We start from the raw sequence: 21168 nt of genomic DNA on the forward strand, positions 1-21168 counted from the left end.
GTCATCATTAGACCGAGGGATGGGCTCAACATCAGTCAATTAAGCACGCATCAGATGGCGCGCGCTATAACTATGGCATGTGGTAACCCAGACATCTGCAACGAAGGCAACCTGCTTATACGGCTGCGCAATGAATCCAACATCGCCATAATCAGCACGCCAAGCATGGAGACCGCCAACATTGTGCAGAGCCTTCGAAGTCTACGTTTTGGTGCAAAAGACTATGCAGTGATGGCTTACGTAGCCGCGCCGGACAACTCGTGCAAGGGTGTGATTCACGGACTGGACGCCGAGACCACGCCAACCGAATTACTAGCCCATCTTCGGGTGCGTACCCAAGGAGTGAAAATACTTTATGCAAGAATGCTTGGAAAATCCCAATGTGCCGTCATTACCTTAGAGGGCAAGTCGTCCCGCGCTATGTTTACTACTACGGTGGTGAGACACGTTGCTACCTCTATCGATCGTCGCGGCAAGTTAACTATATATGCTTCAAGCCTGGGCATAGGGCAGACGTATGCCCAAGACCAGACGCTGTTGTCTGCTCAAATTGCACCGAGCCAGTCATAGAGGACGGACACACATGTGAGCCCCGGTGCGCAATATGCAAGGAAGCGCACCCTACGCGGGCAAAGGAGTGCAAGGAACGCCTCAGGAGACCGAGAAGCCCACGACCAAGAACAAAAGAGCGGACGGCCGCCGGAGCACAAGGCGCCGATGGACGTGGCTGGGCCCGGAAACGCTGGTTGAGCAGGGATGGAAGCTCACCATCCAGGTCCCGATCAGCATCAAAACCACGGTCATGGTCGAGATCGGCGTCCAGGACCCGCCAGGCTCCAGAAAACAAGAAAAAGCAGCAGAAGAAACCCGTCACCAGGAAGGAAGACGACGGTATGGTGAGCAGGAAAGCGTCTTTTTTCTCTGCCTCTCCCACTACTCCAAACAACACGAATACACAGACAGTAATGGTCGGTAAGAATGGCAGTGCGCCACCTAACGACGAAGTAAAAGATTTAAGGCAGACTATTCAGACACTCAGGGCAAAAAACGCAGAACTCCGGCAGAAACTAAACGATCTCATAGATGAACTGAAGGACCTGAGAACAGGACAGACTAATGCTAACCCCCAATCAGACTTAACGCTGACAGCCACCGTAGGGCGCCAGGAATTCACAACTACCATGGCTGCCATAAAAAATGCCCTAGCAAATCTTGGCAACCTCATCTCTAACATCCAAGATGAGGCGCGCAAGGATAGAGAACGTCTGGTGCAACTCACAGCCATGAAATCCAGAGGCAAACCCTACGCTCGGCCATCACCTGAGTATGGCGAGCAGCCGTAAATGCTCGGTCAAGTTGGAAATATGGCAGTGGAACTGTCGTGGAATCCGTCGAAAACAAGGTCTTCTGAATCAATACATCAATAAATGCACAACTCCACCAGACATCATCGCCCTCCAGGAAACCGGCTGCTCACCGAAACTCACTGGCTTTTCGGTTTATGAGGGTCTTGGCCAAAGTAAGGTCGCTACTTTGGTTGCCAAAGCGGTCAACGCAATTAGACATGACATCGATGCAACAGACATTGACCACGTTCTCATTGAAATCATAACGAAACAAAGAACAGACGAAAGCATATTTCTCCTCAATATCTACAGCCCACCAAGCCAGCGGAAAACCAACTTCAGCTCCCTTCTGCGCAAGGCAGAACAAGCAGCAGGCAAAAAGGGTCTTGTCATCCTTGGAGACTTTAATGCGTGGCACAAGAGCTGGGGATATGTCAAGGAAACTCAGAAAGGCAGGGATTTGGCCAGAGAAGCTGATCGCAGAAGGCTAAGCCTCATTACAGGCCACACTCAACCAACGCGAGTGGGGAATAGTATCAACCGAGATACGTGCCCGGACTTGGCGTTCGTTAAAGGTGTCAGGGAGGCCCGATGGGAAAACGGCGGGGAAACGCTTGGCAGTGACCACTGCATTTTGCGTGTCCAGATAGAAACCCTCCAGGTTAAGAAACGACATGGCCTGGCTTGACTTACAGACTGGGAAGCTTTTAGAAAAACTAGGGCAGAATTCGAGGATAAAGAAATTGCGGACATTGAGAGTTGGGTCTCGGGAATCAAGGCAGACTGGAAACGATTAACCCGAGAAGTTACCCTATCTACAAACACGCCCGAGGTGGACAAGCATCTCCTACATCTCTGGGACGCCCGCCGGGGCCTATTAAGAAGATGGAAGCGGCAGAAACACAACCGCAAACTGAGACTTAGGATCGCCGCAGTCACCAGGGAAGCCGAAGAGTATGCGACGGAGCTGTCAAGGCGCAACTGGGACCAAAAATGCAACGAGCTACAAGGTACACTAGGTTGGAAAAGGACATGGGCCTTGCTGAGGGTCCTCATAGACCCAACCACGACCAAGACTGAAACCTGTAAGACGACTCAAAAGATTGCACACCAATTCAAAGGCACAGACCGGGAACTGCTAGAACACATAAAGCTGTGCTATATTGGCGATACAACGAATACTGACTGCAACCTGGCATACACTGGTGTGGCTAATCCCGCTCTGGACGAACCCATTACCACAGTAGAAGTTCGACATGCTATGCTGTCAGCAACAAAGAACACTACGCCAGGAAAGGATGGCATCAGCAACGCTATGATACGGAACCTCGATGACAAATCTATCACAAGGTTTACAGAATTCATCAACAAACATTGAGAAAAAGGTACTGTTCCAAACGACTGGAAACATGCGGAAATATTATTGATTCCAAAGTCTGGAAAGGCTCCAAGCTTGGAAAATTTAAGACCCATTTCGTTGACTTCATGTTTGGGAAAAGTATACGAGAGAATCGTGCTTCAGAGGCTGGAGACCTACCTGGAAGACAACGAACTCATGCCGCACACCATGTTTGGCTTCCGAAAATGCCTCTCAACACAGGACGTCCTCCTACAAATCAAGGAGGAGGTGCTTACCGATGTCCCAAAATATGGCGAAAACGTACTACTTGCACTGGATCTTAAGGCTGCTTTCGACAATGTCAGTCATAAGGCTGTGCTAGAGGGGCTTAGCAAATTAGGCTGTAGAAAGCGAATACACAACTACATCAAAGCTTTTCTCAGTAACAGAACCGCCACAATTGGTATAGGAGGCATCCGCACTGACACGTTTGATACGCCCACAAAAGGAACATCCCAAGGTTCTGTGATATCGCCGATGCTGTTCAACATCGTTATGATCGGCTTAGCTCGGAACCTCGAAAGCATTGAAGGACTCAGACATGCCATCTACGCAGACGATGTTACAATCTGGGTGACAAGAGGATCTCTAGGCCAAAAACAAGATCTTCTGCAACGCGCAGCTGATACAGTTCACGACTACGTGCGTCAATGTGGCCTCGTCTGCTCTCCGGAGAAATCAGAAGTCCTGAGAGTCTACAGACGAGGATACGATCTGCAGAAGTCCATAGACGTCTATATAGGGGGGAAGAAGATTCCAGAAGTGTCCCGAATTAAGATTATCGGCATGTGGATACAACGCAACTGTCGTATAGACCACACCATCAGACAGCTGTCAAACACTACAGCGCAAATCACGAGGATGATCACCAGAATCTCTAACAAAAGACGGGGTATGAAGGAAGAGGACACTTGTAGGCTTGTACAAGCCCTCATGGTCAGTAGGATTGTATACAGTGTCCCCTACCAAACACCACTTCCACAGGAAAAAGAACAATTAGAGGCAATCCTCAGAAAAGCCTACAAGTGCGCCCTTGGTATACCTGTCAGCACCTCGACAGAGAAATTCCTTAAACTCGGGATAAACAACACAGTGCAAGAACACATCGAGGCGCATCTTGTTGCGCAGAAAATGAGATTACTGTTGACTGCTACGGGCAGGCATACGTTGCAGACATTGGGCATGAGGGATGCTTGCGGAGAAATCAATAACACGGCGAGCATACCAAAGGACATTTGCCAGATCATTGAAGTCAGCCCAATACCTCGAAATATGCATCCAGAAATCCATAAGGCTCGATGAAAAGCCGGATCAGAAGCACAAGAAAAATATTTCAAGGCGAGAACCGACGTATTGTACGTTGACGCGACCACATACAGAGAGCACTCTGGGACAGTTGTAAGTGTTGTTGATCACCAACTTAGGGAAGTCAACAGCGCTTCGATCAAAAGCAACGACATCCTCTAGGCTGGGGAAGTAGCGATCGCGCTCGCCATTACACACCAGAGCGAAGAGTCTACTACAGAAATAGTTACTGACTCGCAAGAAGCGTGTCGACGGTACAGCAGTGGACGCATATCCAGTGCGGCCATCCGCATACTCAAGGGAAGAAAAATCAACTTCTCGAGCTGCTCCATTACGTGGACACCAGGCCATGAAACTGTGACAGGGAACCAGCGAGCCGACGCCATTGCCCGATAATACGCCGACCGGGGGGCGCACAACGACGAGGAACCAGCCACAGTTACTAGACGCTATGGAGCAATTTTAGAACACCAGAGAGTCCTGAGGAGGATATAACCCCCTCCCCACAAAGACCTCAACAGAGAGCAGTCGGTTGCCTGGAGACAGCTGCAGACTAATACGTACCCCAATCTCAGTCTTCTGAGTAAAATCTATCCGGGAATATACACCAACAAATGCCCGCTATGCAGAGAACACCCCACACTTTACCACGTGACATGGGCCTGCCAACACACACAGGTAGTGCCAAGAAACTGTACACCAACACCGGAGCAGTGGGAGGCTGCGCTGTTTTGCTCTAAGCCTGAAGAACAGCTCAAGCTGATCGACAGAGCTTGCAAGATGGCAAAGGCCACAGGGGCCCTGGACTGAGGGCTCCACCTTCACCGGAAAAAAACTATTTGTAATAAAGTTTTGCATTTCATTCAATTCCTTATAGCGGCACCCGTTCGTCCCTCGTAGTCGTAGTAGTAGTCGTAGTGTGTAACCAGTCTTACATTTTGACATCCAAGGTGGTGCCGGTGAGAGATTTCTTCTGTGCGTTGTTGAACAATAAAAAATTCGCAGCGTGCGCGTTAACTAAAGTAGAATTCCCCTGTCTCTCATTCCCCATTAGCAGCCATTGGCATGTACATTGAGCACTATCTGACAAGAAAGGGTTGCAACGTTATACTCGTTGGGCATAACCTCCTTTGTTTTAGAAAAGTTTAGCGAGCGTTGGGCAGCAGTGCCATGAATGCAGTGAACTAGCTCGTGGGGCATAACCTCCTTGGTTTTAGAAAGGTTTAGCGAGCGTTGGGCCGCAGTGCCATGAATACAGTGAACTAGTATATACCATGAACTCGAGGTGGTTGAAGGTGGGAAGTAGACACGAAGCGCAAGCCGTAAGAAAGTGTGCGTGTGCCACCTCTCGTTTAGTCCTTGGAATGTCCGCTGGATGGCAGTGCATATGCGGAATATATGATGAAAAGATGCGAGATGGTGGTACTTGGAGTGTTGAATAGATGGACGAACGGACACACAGACAGATGCACGGACGGGCTCTCGGATGGCTGCACCGACGGATTGACGCATGGACGGACGCAGGGGCGGATGCATGGACGAACGCAAAGACGGACGCACAGATGGACGTGCGGACGCACGAACAGACGCACGCACGGACGGGCGAATGGACGCACGGACGGTCACACAGACGGACGCATGGACGGACGGAAGCAAGAACGAATGGACGGACGGATGCTTCGCCCCAGTCTCCGTCATTCACTCCGTGGATATGCTGCCATTTTTTCTGGTCAGATAGTGCTCAAAGTGTGTGCTTCTGTTAGTAGTTTTTTTAGTAAGCATCAAAGGCAAATTTTATTCGATATTAAGTCACCGATACTCCTCTTTGTACGTTATTGCATGAGAAACAACTATCTTTTTATTTATGATTAACGTGCGTGAGTTTCCTCTTCAATTCAAAAGGGTGCGCGCGTGCCGCTCCTCTAGTCCGGCCATGGTGGTGGCTACCTACAACTACTACGACGACAACAGCAACTACTACTACTACTACTACTACTACTACTACTACTACTACTACTACTACTACTACTACTACTACTACTACTACTACTACTACTACTACTACTACTACTACTACTGCTAACTACTACTACTACTACTACTACTACTACTACTACTACTACTACTACTACTACTACTACTACTACTACTACTACTACATCACGGACGCATAAACCGCGGCTTATGGAACTCCGCCCCTAAAAAGTGGCAAGAAGACCATACAAATCAGTTACAAGACGGAGAGACGCCTTCAAGTTAAAAAAAAAAAAAAAACGTTCCGACGCAACTGCTTGTAAAGTTATCATGACATGCAATCAGTGCTGTACATGGGCCCTTCATCTCGCTTCGCAACCTTCTGCGCTTGAGTTATTGTATATCCTTGGCTCTGCTTCATGCAACTCACGAAACAGAATTTTTTTTGTGCTGCTACACGACCTAGAACTATTTCTTTGAGGTATGGGTTAAAGTATCACACACTGTTGTTTCTGTCGAAAGGAAGATTCGTGGTGTGAAATATATGGCTAGGATTGAAACTAAAATGAAAAAGTATGCATCATTGACGCGTAATTCGCAAATATTTTTTTTTGCTTCATATAGAAGGATTATTTTGGGTAGAAAAATACAAGTAAAACGACAAAGTATCCGCTCTACAATGCATACTGGGACTGGCACTCAGATCAAACATCACTAACCTTGCACTTGTACGAGTATTGGAAAACGTCTCCCAAAGAAGGCAAGGTTACATTGTTGTAGCACTGACTTCAGCAGTTGCACTATGCGACGTATGGAGCACCTCCATTTCCCAGGTTTTTGAGGTCCACAGTTGCTCGCGTTAATCATTTTTGGAACACCGGGACAGCATTATGAGGACAGCTCAATGCTCTACCATAGTAGAGTGCGTCATACTCTGAATCGTCATTTTTTTTTACTAAACGGCTCAAAGCTTTGGCCAAGGCAACTATTGCAGCACGTTACAATGCTGCAGACGAAGATACAGTTACCCGGGCGATATATGCCAAATGAATGTACAAAGAATAACGCTTGCGCGGCTATATAGGCGTATAGGCACGCCAGTGCGTGTGGGGAGCCACATGCACCTATCAGCATGTGGCTTCGATCAGCAACACACTCAAAGCTTCACTGGTGTTCATACTTTCAATCACTCACATGCATTCATCGAACGTCATACCTCCGTCTGATCAAACACACCAGCGCACACACACGCTGAAACTCGGTTGCATACTGTGCCTCGCTAGCACACAGCCGCATTAGTACACCCGTCAACAACCTCTTTTCTCCCCTTCCCCAGTGCAGGGTAGAAAACCGTATGTGCGTCTGGTTGACCTCCCTGCCTCTCCTTGCATCTTTATCTCTCTCTTTCCCTCTGATTGACAGTCACGCTCATGCTCATATCAACTCACGCCCTTGGTTACACATTCACACTCGCGAGGGAGAAATAATTGCACGTGAGTGCGTCAGATGGTGTATTCAACGTTGCCGAACTATGATTAGGACTACTTCGAGTCAGTGACACTGCTGTTGAGTGGGTATTGCACTTCTGCTTGGCCAGGCAGGGAATGTTTCTGAACAAAATAGCCAGAGCTGGGTCACGCACATGTCTATATGAAAGTGTGTGAAAACGTGAGCGACGTTTGAGCGCACGGTGACTCATTTATAAGAAGGCTGCGTATTCGTCAATGATATAGCAGCAGGTTCTGCGACCCTAGGTGGCTAATTAGCTCAGTGGGACATACTCCTGCCGTTCCGGCACCATGTGGAGCTGCGCGTGTTTCTTCCATTTTATTTTTTTCAGTGTATGAAGAGGCCAATTGGCAGTATGAAATCATATTAAATTAAGAAAGGGTGGTTCTCTACACCCCCACGTCTTCGTACGTGTGCGCATGGTTTTGTATGTACGCAATATAGCACGTCCGTATTGCATGTTTACATACATACATACATACATACATACATACATACATACATACATACATACATACATACATACATACATACATACATACATACGTGCATACATACATACATACATACATACATGCATACATACATACATACATACATACATACATACATACATACATACATACATACATACATACATACATACATACATACATACATACATACATACATACATACATACATACATACATACATACATACATACATACATACATATGCCTTCAGTTCTGCTTTCAATTGTTCTGAAATGTTTTTGCCAGTGGTATTTGTTCATTTTGTGTTATCTTGAAACTTTCCCTTTATAGTGCTTAAAGTGTCTGCGACTGGCACAACGGGCTTTCACTTTACTGGCGAGGTATGGGCAGACAATTTTAGTTTTTCCAAAAGCATCCGTGGGACAAAGTGCTGGATCACTACCAAAACTTTTTCCAAAATATAAAGCTATATATGCCCCAGCACGAGATTTATTGAAAATAACCATAAAGATTTCAGATATCAATATGTTCTCAATTAAACACAAGTGTCCCTCTTCAGGTACAGGCATTTTTACAACAGCATTCTTTGAATCTGAGAAGACAGATCTAAAAGCTATACCGAAGTTTGCCGTGCATGGGTTAGTTCATGAAGGTATCAATCAATTAAAGGGACACTAAAGGCAACTATTAAGTCGACGTTGATTGTTGAAATAGCATTCCAGAAACCTCGCATACTCTTACTTTTGCTCCAAGGAAGGGTTTTATTTTGAAATAAGATCACGTTTTAATGGTCCCCATCGGGTTAGCGAACTTCAAATTACCGACCTCAAGAAGCGAACCCAATCACGTCACTGTTATCGTGCACAACGTTGCCCGGTTTAGTGAGCTAGTATAGCAGCAAATCGAAAGCAGCATGAGTGACAGCAGTAACAACGGCTATTGATTAATTTCCTGCCATTGGCTCCGAAATTAAAGACGTGTTTTAATTGAACTCGGCCTCACTGGATAGCATGACCTGTCTAGTTTGACCACTCAAAAATTGAATATTTGAACCACTCGCACTGTTCCCCATTAGTAACGTCCGGTTGTTCTTTTTTCCATGAATCAAACAAAAACAATCAAGCAGAAACAATCTAGCAGCATTTTGTTGCGTCTCTTGATGCACAGTACATTTTTATTTAATGTAGCTAGATCGATTACTAGTGATTGATTCATCTCATCTTATCGGGATTCTTTTGAGAATGTCCTATACTGCGGCGCATGTATTCTTATGCATTTACCTGAATTTCTCTGTAAGTATATAGGGCACTGCTGTTGACAATATTGTCGTTTTAGGTGTTGCCATACATTGAGCTTTCACTATGACGTAAATTGTTATTTGACTTCAGTTTCCCCTCAAGGTGGGAAAGGTTGAACCTTGCAGAAAATTGTGCTCAGTGCTATCGCTGTGATACGCTAATAATCTACGAGTAACAACGCTCGCAACATATGTTCATACCCTGCTACCTTTTGTGCGCATTTAAAAAAAAATAAGATCACTCTCGCTTACACAGCTTTCAAGAGTAGAACGCAATAGCGAAATTGGGCCTCACACGCTTCGCCCTATCAATCACTAGCCCAGCTTCAGTGCATGCCCCTACTATGCCGCAAAGAAAAAAAAACGACTGTGCACGTAACGTTGGCCCTTTCAAGATGTCCTAGAATGCTTATTGCAAGGAAGGTTGTGCAGTCATTAGGTTGGCATGCTTTTTGAGTTTGTGAGTCAGCGAAAGACCCATAGGCGTTCGCAAGGGAGCACGCGAACCTATGCAGTTGTTTACTACGTTGACGCCTTTGCTGCTGATGATAATCAACTATGTCTCATTTCTTTGTAATGGGCAGGCCTTCAAAACACCCGCTCAAGCGCAATTTAGATGTTTTGACGCATGCCGCGATTCTGAGCTTCACGACGTGACATTCATGTAATGTTTCTCTCCGAAGCAGTTTCGAGCAATACCATGGCTCTGTGTTAGAACATCTACTTGCTTCGCAGATGGCCAGGGCTCTATCCTCACTGGATTTTGAGCTTGTCATTATTTATTTTACTTTCACCTTTTTCGATGTTCGAACACCGACAACGCTGATATTGTTCCCACAAGCAAGACTGCCGACACCGGAATTTATCCGAAACAAGCTCGTTAACGCTATCAGTTAAAAAAACAACTAAAAAATCACGTGAGGCTGTGGTGTACTGGGACCTTGGCACAAATTCAGTCCACCGCTCAGGTAAGTTCTGTGAAGTACTGCCACTACTGCCAGCAGCCATAACTATCATTTTGAAAGAAGCAACATGACGTTGTGCATGATTAGTGTGCTACAACATGTGCTACAACAAGTTTTTCGTACGGCGAAAAGTTCAGAAAAAAACAGAATGCCGCGGTTACGCCGCGGCCGACGGGACGTGGTTATGACGTCGGCGGGAACTACCCCGTTCCACGTGGCAGCATCGTGGCGTGCTCGACATCGGCGACACCAAGCCGTGAAACGGGACTGGCGGCCGCATGGAGTGGCCCCGTTTTTCCACCTCGACGGAGCGCGCAGTAGTTGCACGCACGCGCACGCTCTTTCGCAGATTGAATCAAGGGTTCCCGTCTGAGATGCTACGGCCGAGATGAACACTGAGAAGGAAGCAACGCGAGAGAGGGAAAGAGTATGCTGAGAAATGAAGAGCGAGAGAGAGACGTCCCCAGCGAATCAGTCCAGAAATACTCGCCCCACAACGCGCGCCGCCATCCCTACGCGTTTTCCATTGCTAACCGCATGCCGTGGGAAGTGGGCGCGCACCACAGGCGTAACGCCAGTTGCCACGGGCGCAATGCATCGCCGTATGGGTTGTTCGTGTCGGCGTATATGTGTGGGGCTCTCTGGAGACGAGAGCGGTCAACACGACGCCGTGGAAAACCGTTTATGGACCCACTTCTCTAAGCTATCTCAGCGAAGAACATACATTTTATTTGTCGAATCAAGACATTTCGAGTCCGGCGTTTTTTTTTTTTTTATGGACCTGGCCCCCCACCACGGATGCGGTTCCGGGACCTTGTCTTGAAGCGGCTTCCTCAGCACATTGGACGGCCCAGAGTTGTGCTGTCAGGTTCGAGGTAGTGGTCATTTTGTAAACGAGGCAACCCCGTGTATCCTCGGCCCATGCTCCCTGGCAATGTTGCAGCGTATTGCTATGCCCATCTCTTCAGAACTCTCTCTTAACTTCCTCGACAATGACAAGTCGTTTCGCAACGCAGGCGTGCGAAGTGCCACCCATGGGTTTTCAAGATCCTCGGCGGAACGTTCCACTTGGTGCCGACTGAATGTGCCTTATCTGGGGCCATTCTCTGCTGCTGCGCCGGAGAACCGACGCGTTCGAGAGCCGTGATAGTTTCACGCGCACTCACGACCGCAGCTCGTTAGTGATTCTAGCCACGCAATATCGCAAACATCTTGATAAACTTTTTCGATGCGGGAGTAACAATATATGACGGAAGACCAGTTTCAATGTAATGTAAATAAAACGTTGCACATATACTACATGCGTGCGCAAGCAAAAGGGGAGTGAAAGAAACGATAAAAACTCGGGTGGTCAAATAAAACAGAAAATCAGGGGAGGAGAAAGTACACATACACACACACACACACACACATCAATATATATATATATATATATATATATATATATATATATATATATATATATATATATATATAATGAGATATAACAGACAGTAATGCCAAGGAATGTACAGGAGAAGTTATTAAAACCAATGGAATGTAAATAAGAAGAAAGAAAAGTGGATGAAAAAATTACCAACTGTGAGCAGGAATCGAACCTACGACCTTCAAATTACGCGTTCGATGCTCTAACCACTGAGCTATCACAGCGGCCCTCCCTCCATCCACTTTTTTGGGTTTATCTGTGAATTTAGAAGTAGGAGTGACAGTCAGCGCCATCTATAAGCCAAACAACGAGTGTGAAAACACTCTTATGCGCATGTTTGGCGTCACGTAGCACGTGAACTTATTATGAGCGGGCAGCTGATTAATTGTCCCTCTTATACAACCTAAACACACCAAGTCTGCCAGTACGAGACCCTCGTTCAATGAAAATAAGGGAAAGAAGTGTATACCTAAGGGCTCGTTTTTCCGTGTTTTAACACAATATTAAATGAGATATAGCAGACAGTAATGCCAAGGAATGTAAAGGGGAAATCATTAAAACCAATGGAATGTAAATAAGAAGAAAGAAAAGTGGATGAAAAAATTACCAACTGTGAGCAGGAATCGAACCTACGACCTTCGAATTACGCGTTCGATGCTCTAACCACTGAGCTATCACAGATATATATATATATATATATATATATATATATATATATATATATATATATATATATATATATATATATATATATATATATATATATATATATTATCAGCAGAAAGTCATGAGACACTGACCCCTCTATGATGATCTGGTGGTTATGGTACTCGACTATACAGACCGGAAGGTCGCAGGATCGAATCCCTGCTGCGACAGCCGCATTTCAACGGATGCGAAATGCTAGAGGCCAGTATGTTTGTATTGAAGTGCACAATAAAGAACACCGAATGGTATTAATTTCCCGAGCTCTTCACTATACGGCATCTGTCATAACATTATCGTGGTTTTGGGTCGTAAAACCGCCGCAATTGTTATCATTAAAAGACGCCGAGACCATGTACAGCGCTCACAGTTTTAAGCGTGCAATGACAACCCTCATTATAACGACTGCTATAGGTTTAACAGTTTGAGCTAAATGTGTCATGTTACCATGAATGCGGCTGCTCAAGGTAATATTGTCTGTGACGTAAGTGTTTAGGTCTAAATTATAGCGGTATGACACTTACTGATCACGTTGTTAATGTCAGTACGAGCATTGCGTAACCCTATATTGTCGAATTCCATTCGGTGAGCACATTACGTCCCCACAATATATGCTACCCAGCGGCAAAAGTAGTTCGTGTAAGCCGTTTTTACAAGCCTGACGTGTATAAGAATCGCATTGGAGCCTTTATTGCGCTCTTTTGCATTGGATGGTGAGGTCAACAGTTTAATATGGTATGGTCTAAGTAACGTATGTCATAGAGACGCGAAAGCTGCTCATTGTCCTTCGAAAAAATGAACCGAAATCAGTGAAAAGAAATCTATTCTAGGTTATTCGCGAACCCTGTTACCACATGTGGTGTTAAAGGTCATTTCAATATGGTGACCAAAGTAATAAGACGCTCAAGTCGATGCTGCAGGATTTCTAGAGATGAACGAAGCCCTGCTTCAGATTCACGGGACTGTGCATGATTTCTGAGGCCGGTCTTAGCTGGTAACACGAAATGCCGTGTGAACGTCATGCAATTGCCATTTAGCTTTTGATGTAGCCAGGCGGAATTTACTGCAAACGACAGGGACAGCGCTCGCTTGCAAAGCGATGGCTCAAAATGGTTGCTGAAAATAACATCGTCTCTTAAAGTTGCCTATCATCAATGTGAATGTAAATGTGGTTGCTCTTATACATTGAAAGGAGGTAAGGAGTTGTCATTGGTACCAGAATGTCTGTTGTCTTGATCTCTGATGCGATAAAATAAACCTAGTAAAAGCATAGGGCCTTACGAGCATTTTTAACAACTAATACAGATATAGTTTCGTGGTAGCCACAATAAACTAAATCATCATAATTTTTATGAAGTGGAGAAGCATCCACTCTGTATTATTCAGTACCATGAAAAAAGTGTGGTACCTGCGACACACCTGTAAGAGATCATGTGCACTTCGTTCATGCAGTGACTATTGACTATAAAGAATTGTGGCTGAGTCTTTTGTATTGAGTTGGAAGCAGTGATCCACAAGTACCGAATTCTGTATTGTGTTAGGCCTGTTTACATAATATGCATTGCGTGACATCTGGTTGTTATTTTACTCTTCTACCACGCTATATTACATATGGTAACGTCGTTGCTTTCTTACAAGAAGCCGCTATAGGTTCCTTTTGCAAATAACCACAAACAATGTTGTGATCTCACAACGTTGTAAAACACATGAAAGTCGAAGTTTCCCGATGCACCCACGCACTGCGGCGCGCCTCAACAGCATACCGCGGCTATGATACGTAAAATATCAGGCAATAAATACTATTCGCACCCCAACAAGTTGTTCAGCATCATCCGCGCATTTCAGCGTCGTTTAGCGTATAATTAAATCCTTCAGACTAGACTGAAGCCCTCTCCAGCCGCCATCTTCCACCTGTTATCGCAACTACACCGCCGACGCCATCACAGATACACCTGTCTCGACCCAGTTCGCTACTATAATCGCGAGCTGGTTTTGATACAAAGCACAAGAGCGCTCGTTTGATTTCCAGGTGCGTCAACAATGGTACCATAAAATACTTAATTATGTTTACGTGCTATGTTTTCCAAACTTCATGCTGAAATGCAAATACTATATCATATACTACATCTGTGCTAGAGATACGAAAATAACAATTACGTTGCATTACTTCTATATTGGTTAGTGGTTCATATAAGCAAAAGCAAGTGCATGCACAGAGAAGTGGGACAGATACTTCTCTGCTGCTACATATGAGAGCTGTAGATATTTTGCGCCTCAGTGAAGAAGAAAAAAAAAAGCTGAGGGGCGCAGTTTTCAAGGGCAGTTGCTTCATTAAACTTCCGGGTAGGATGACCAGGTGTGACTACTTTGTAGGCTGGTGGTGACAGAAAAACTTTCGCGGCAATTTTTGGGGCTACTTTCTTGTTCCCTCGATTTGAACCAAATTATTAGTATTCGGTGAGGTTGCAGCCGATGATGTACGACTGTGTGGTGTGCGAACATGGTGTCTAAGGCGTGTGTCCAGCCGCAAAAATTAAATCAGAACTTCTCATGGCACAACAGAAAGGACCTTTAAGCGTGTGGCTCTATACTTTGAGGAACACTCTTGTTCCGGTCGCGTTTTTCAGACAACCGTTAGAGCAGAGCTGTAATGGTCGAGTTTGGCCGTGTGTCGTAAATAAAAAGCTATCATCTTTATGAACACGCATGCACTCAGTCATCGCCCAAGCACTCGGTACAGACGTTAAGAAGAGAAGCTAGATTTGTGCGACTCTTAATCAATGTTTTCCGCCCATGTGTTCCTTTAATTTGAAATGGACCAACGTGGTGGCTGGTGTGATTTGCGCAGTTTCTGTCGTACATACATGCTCTATAATTAGAACAAGGATAACAGCGTGTAGTACGTTACAAATACGGGTGGAAAAGAGACACATGAGAAGGTAGAAGCCTAGCGAAGTCGAACCAGCTTGGTGCTCGACAGCCCTGCTATGACTCAGCTTTGCGGGACTAAGCTCAAGCCGTGCTAATATTTTTATTGAATTCAACTTTAAACTATAATCCCCGTAAATAGATGGGAACTGCTCAGTCGAAAACTCTATGCTCCCTGAGCTCCCTTCACTAGTCGGCATTAGAAATCGAATATGCGACGAGCTCCTTGTGCCATGTATTACTATTTGGTACTAAATGAGACTCGGCAGCAATTACTGTTCAGACGTCGTCATCACGCTAAAAGTTATTGTTAAAATGATTATGATATATGATTCCTTGTTATAGTCCCAGCGACTGTGATATTGAGCAAAGTAATGTTGTAGTTGCTTCTGTTGTCGTCACCAAGCTGTTAATTCTAGTGTTCTCAAGAGAAGCCACGTAACATGCGTGAATACCATGTCACTAGAGAGTTCTTTGAAGCCCTGTCGCAGTGGCCTAGTCCTAAGGTACTCGGCTGCTGACCCGCAGGTCGCGGAATCAAATCCCGGCTGCGGCGGCTACATTTTAGATGGAGGCGAAAATGCTGTAGGCCCGTGTGTTCAGATTTGGGTGCACGTTAAAGAAGCTCAGGTGGTCGAGATTTCTGGAGCCCTCCACTACGGCGTCTCTCATAATCTAATGGCGGTTTTGGGACGTCAAACCCCACATATAAATCAAAAAGTTACTTAAAGGTTCGTATCTTTCGCTTTGTCTAGGTGCGTAAGTTATGTTATAAATATGACTTGCGTATCGAAGCGGTTATATGACGTATGATATATGAGCAGGGGCACGAAACTCCAAGGCAAAAATCTGCGTACCCCATTTTAAAACTGCCATTTTTTTTGACAACATCGCAAACAATTTTGTTATCTTGCACCAAATCATTGCTATGGTCAGCAATTCTCCTTTGATTTTCAGCAATTCTGACTTTGGAGGAATTAGAAAGTATTTACCTGGATTTTCGTGAAAGGGCTTTTGCACTCACTGATGTAAATAAAAACGTCGCCAAGTTTTTCGCACATGGCTTGCTACTTTTGGCTACGCTTGGCTCAAGTCGGCTACATTTTGCTAGTTTTCCCAACTTCCTGGCAGTTCTTGTTGTTTCAACTTGGCAACCCTGCTTCAAGATAAGACCTAAATCATCATCATCATCATCATCATCATCATCATCATCATCATCATCATCATCATCAGCCTGACTACTTCCACTGCAGGACAAAGGCCTCTCCTATGTTCCGCTAGTTAACCCGGTCCTGTGCTTGCTGCTGCCAATTTATACCCGCAAACTTCTTAATCTCATCTGCCCACCTAACCTTCTGTCTCCCCCTAACCCGCTTGCCTTCTCTGGGAATCCAGTTAGTTACCCTTAATGACCAGCGGTTATCCTGTCTACGCGCTACATGCCCGGCCCATGTCTATTTCTTCTTCTTGATTTCAGCTATGATATCCTTAACCCCCGTTTGTCCCCTAATCCACTCTGCTCTCTTCTTGTCTCTTAAGGTTACACCTACCATTTTTCTTTCCATTGCTCGCTGCGTCGTCCTCAATTTAAGCTGAACCCTCTTTGTAAGTCTCCAGGTTTCTGCTCCGTAGCTAAGTACCGGCAAGATACAGCTGTTATATACCTTCCCCTTGAGAGATAGTGGCAATCTACCTGTCATAATTTGAGAGTGCTTGCCGAATGTACTCCACCCCATTATTATTCTTCTAGTTACTTCAATCTCGTGGTTAGGCTCTGCGGTTATTACCTGCCCTAAGTAGACATAGTCTTTTACAACTTCAAGTGCACTATTACCATCTTGAAGCGCTGCTCCTTTCCGAGGTTGTTGTACATTACTTTCGTTTTCTGCGGATTAATTTTAAGACCCACCTTTCTGCTCTCCTTGTCTGACTCCGTAATCATGAGTTGCAATTCGTCCCCTGAGTTACTCAGCAATGCAATGTCATCGGCGAAGCACAGGTTACTAAGGTATTCTCCATTAACTCTTATCCCTAACTGTTCCCATTGCAGGCTTCTGAAAACCTCCTGTAAGCACGCGGTAAATAGCATTGGGGAGATTGTGTCCCCCTGCCTTACACCATTCTTGATTGGTATTCTGTTGCTTTCTTTATGAAGCAATATCGCAGCAGTTGATCCCTTGTAGATTTCTTCCAGGATGTTTATATATACCTCATCGAAGCCCTGATTCCGCAGTGCCTGCATGACGATTGATATTTCTACTGAATCAAACGCCTTCTCGTAATCTATGAAGGCTATGTATAGTGGTTGGTTTTATTCTGAGCATTTCGCTATTACCTGATTGATAGTATGAATGTGGTCGATTGTTGAGTAGCCTGTTCAAAATCCTGCTTGTTCCTTTGGTTGATTGCATTCTAATGTTTTCTTAACTTTAGCAATTACTTTTGTAAATAGGTTGTATACTACGGAGAGCAAGCTGATCGGCCTGTAATTCTTCAAGTCCTTGCCATCTGCTTCCTTATGTATTAAGATGATGTTAGCGTTCTTCCATGACTCTGGTACTCTCCCCGTCAGGAGACACCTCGTAAACAGGGCGGCTAGGTTTTCTAACACAATCTGTCCTCCATCTTTCAGCAGATGTGATGTTACCTGGGATTCGCTCGCAGGATTTCAAGCTGGACGGTTGTGCCCTCGCGATCTCCGACTTCAGCGTAGCTCCCGCCGACTGGTTCGCCCTCCGCGGTCTCCTGAAGCCGTGCAGCTCTCGCATTGTGGCACCCCGCCCTTGGACTGCTTCGACCGGATCCCCACTTTCCTATCTCCTTCTTTTTTCCTCTCGTTGGCTGGCGGCTTCTTCTCCGTCTATTTTCCTTCTATTCTTTTTATCCCTCCTTCCTTCTCCCTATATCTTTTATTCCCCATATCCCATTCCTCTGCTGACCTGTTGAGGTGTCCTCGTGAGGAGAGACAGTTACGGGTCGGCACCTTTCTTTTCTTTTCTTCTGATATAACCACTTATATAAATGTTACCTGATCCTCACCAGCAGCTTTGCCTCTTTGCATGCTCTCCAAAGCTTTTCTGACTTTTTTATCATTACTGGTGGGGTGTCACCTGGGTTACTGCTAGTTCTTATAGTATTAAAGTCGTGGTTGTTCCGGCTACTGTACAGATCTCTGTAAAACTCCTCCGCTATTTTAACTATCATATCCATATTGGTAGTTATTTTGCCTTCTTTGTCCCTTAGTGCATACATCCGATTTTTGCCTATCCTAAGTTTCCTCTTCACTGCTTTGACGCTAAATAACTTAAAGACCTCAATAACCACAGGTAAGGTCGCTTTGGTTTTTTAATAGAAGTATGCATATTTCAAGATAAGTGCCAATAGTGGACAACACGTGGTGGTTTAATGTAGCAGGTTCACTAATTGCAAGCCACTCATTAAAGAAACAAAAGCGTCGGGTTGTGCCAGAGAAAAAGACACGCGAAATATTGGAAGCGTCTGGGTCTTGGCTCAGATAAGTTCGTTAGTGAACCGTCTGTTTATCTGCACACAAAAGAAGAGGTTGAATATTTAGGGTAGATAAAAGGCCTTGATTGTTGTGTGCGATAAAGTCGCGAGTGCATTCTTGTGTTGTCAGGAGTGGAAGTCTGATGTTTTAATACATTCAATTGTTAGCCTGCACCCGTCCTGTCAACTTCTTGTGCTTGTGTTTCATCTACCGCGCAGTTTTTTTAGAGTTTCAATGTCGTACAAACTAGCCTCCCAGCACACATTACTTGTGTTCTAAGATAAATATAACCAAAAGTGAACAAAAAAGAAGGCGACGTTAAGAATTGGTGACAATCGAACCCCCAACCTCAACATTACGCGCGTGGTGCACTACCTGCGGCACAACAGTCGTGGTGGACGCTCCCAAGCCCACTTTCACGCGTGTACACCTTCGTGTTCCTCCTCTCTGCCTATGTATGTGCACCCTATTTATTATTGGGACAATTCTTGCAGCCAAAAAATGCAAAAGATAATTATAAAGGTGGCACGATACGCTTTTGCTTGCTCACTTGGAAAACTAAATCTAGCATACGTTACGTCAGAGTGTTTTACGTATGGCTAATAAACAGAAATGTTGAAGTTAGACGGTCGGTCTGTCAGGGCACTTCACTTTGACCATTTCAAACGAAAACCAATGTTTTTGTTCAAAATATTTAGCTCTTAAGTTTTGCGAAAGACAATTAAAAAGAAGAAGAAAGATTAGGGTATACTATAGGTTTGACTTCCACCACGCTTCCTTACGCTCGCGCCCACTCTGCTACCGTTTGTATACACGGAAACAACAACGAGAAGGTCCGGAAGAAGGCAGAGTAAGCCGGGGTAGGCCAGTGCAGACATCCCACACAGTAATACCTGGTCCAGGTGACGAGGAAGCAACAGACAACGGTGGCCAAGGCAGGCGACGACGTCCCAGTGCCACGTCGCAACGGCTGAGGCAGCCGCGTTGGCGTAGAGGACCACCATCCGCCGCACTGGCCACGGGAGGAGCGGTGGTTGGTGACACTGGACGGACAGGCAGTCGACAAAGCTCTTCCAGGGCCGTCGCCACCGCTGCTGTCCGAACTCATGGTGCTGTCCTCCAGGGTCCCGCGACCGACGGCATCGCAGCATCGTGGCGACTCCAGCGGACTACCTCTCCCCTTCGAATCGCTACTACCTAAGCGCGTTCATGGTACGTCTACTGTCCACCTTCCTGGAGTCGACTTCGAGAGATCGCGTCCGCCACGGCACAGAAACACCGGGAGCGGACGGGCCCAGCCGCGTACAGGTCCCAACTCCGGCGCGCGTGCACCAGCCGCCCGCGGCCGAGAAACAGGGTCGACGAAGAGAAAGTTAGCGCCACTTCGCGTCTCTGAATCCCGCGCGCGCCCGACGAGCGCGCGGTACGCCCGAGGCAGCGGGGAGGGTAAAGGTACGCGCACGTGCGTGGGGGAGGAGAAGTGGGCCGGCGATACGAAAAGAGAGCGAGAGAGGCAAGGTGAAAGGATTGTCGCTTGGTCTTTGCCGTCCTCCCTTCTTCTTCGTCATCTTCTTCTCTCTCCCCATCCATTTACTCTTTCTCGCAACCTCTCTCCCCGCTTGTCTTGGTGTTTTGCTTCTCCGGCTATTTATGGGATTAGAGAGGAGGGCAGCGCCGCTGCGCGGCCCGCGGTCCAAGCTCGTGGGCGTTTGCGCACTCTCCAGAATGGGACCCGAACGACGCGGCTGTAATTGGAAGGGCGGCAAGGATTAGAGCACCTGCCCGAATGACGCGTCCGTGCGGTGGGATTAGCGGGGCATAGCTAAGCTTGGCTTGACTCACCTCAGTACGGCCGCAAGTGAGACACGCCGAAGAGGAGTTCAATCCGGGGAAGTGGGATCGCGCACGCGAACTTTGAACAACGCGTTTCGCTCATTAACGGTGAAACGGTGTTCGCATACGGGACAGCACTGCAGGTGCCACAATGCTAAGCACCCGCGAAGCAACCTGATTTGACAAGCATTGTTCGAGAACAACCACATGGCAGGGAGCTTTTTCCCGGACTTCACCCGCTCTTGTATGCCGCGAGACTATCGCTTAAGTTTAATAAGTTCACAAGGGCAACCACCTATTTGGACGCATGAATGTAAATTATGCGCATGTTCCACGAAGAATGTAATAAAGAAGCACTTGAACTCTGTTTCGAGACATGATGCGTGTCTTACGAACTTATGCAAAAAAGGGACACTTAGGCTGCCCCGGCATTCTCAAAACTCGTGTCTCATCTTCAGCTTTTGCAATTACGCATCGAAAAGAACTGACCTAGTTTA

The 21168-nt window shown here is 46.0% G+C and overlaps 1 protein-coding gene across 1 annotated transcript in view; it reads right to left on the reverse strand.

Annotated features, from left to right (window-relative positions):
- Positions 1–20242, reverse strand: part of LOC119170194 (gamma-aminobutyric acid receptor subunit alpha-6) — a 91526-nt gene extending 71284 nt beyond the window's left edge. The window contains exon 1 of the mRNA XM_037421276.2: positions 19732–20242. Within this exon, the coding sequence (XP_037277173.2) occupies positions 19732–19946 (215 nt within the window). The 5' untranslated portion in view covers positions 19947–20242. The remainder of the gene's footprint in view (positions 1–19731) is intronic.
- Between the last annotated feature and the right edge of the window lie 926 nt (positions 20243–21168).

Source organism: Rhipicephalus microplus, chromosome 2 (assembly GCF_043290135.1).
Source record: "Rhipicephalus microplus isolate Deutch F79 chromosome 2, USDA_Rmic, whole genome shotgun sequence".
Taxonomy (NCBI): Eukaryota; Metazoa; Arthropoda; class Arachnida; order Ixodida; family Ixodidae; genus Rhipicephalus; species Rhipicephalus microplus.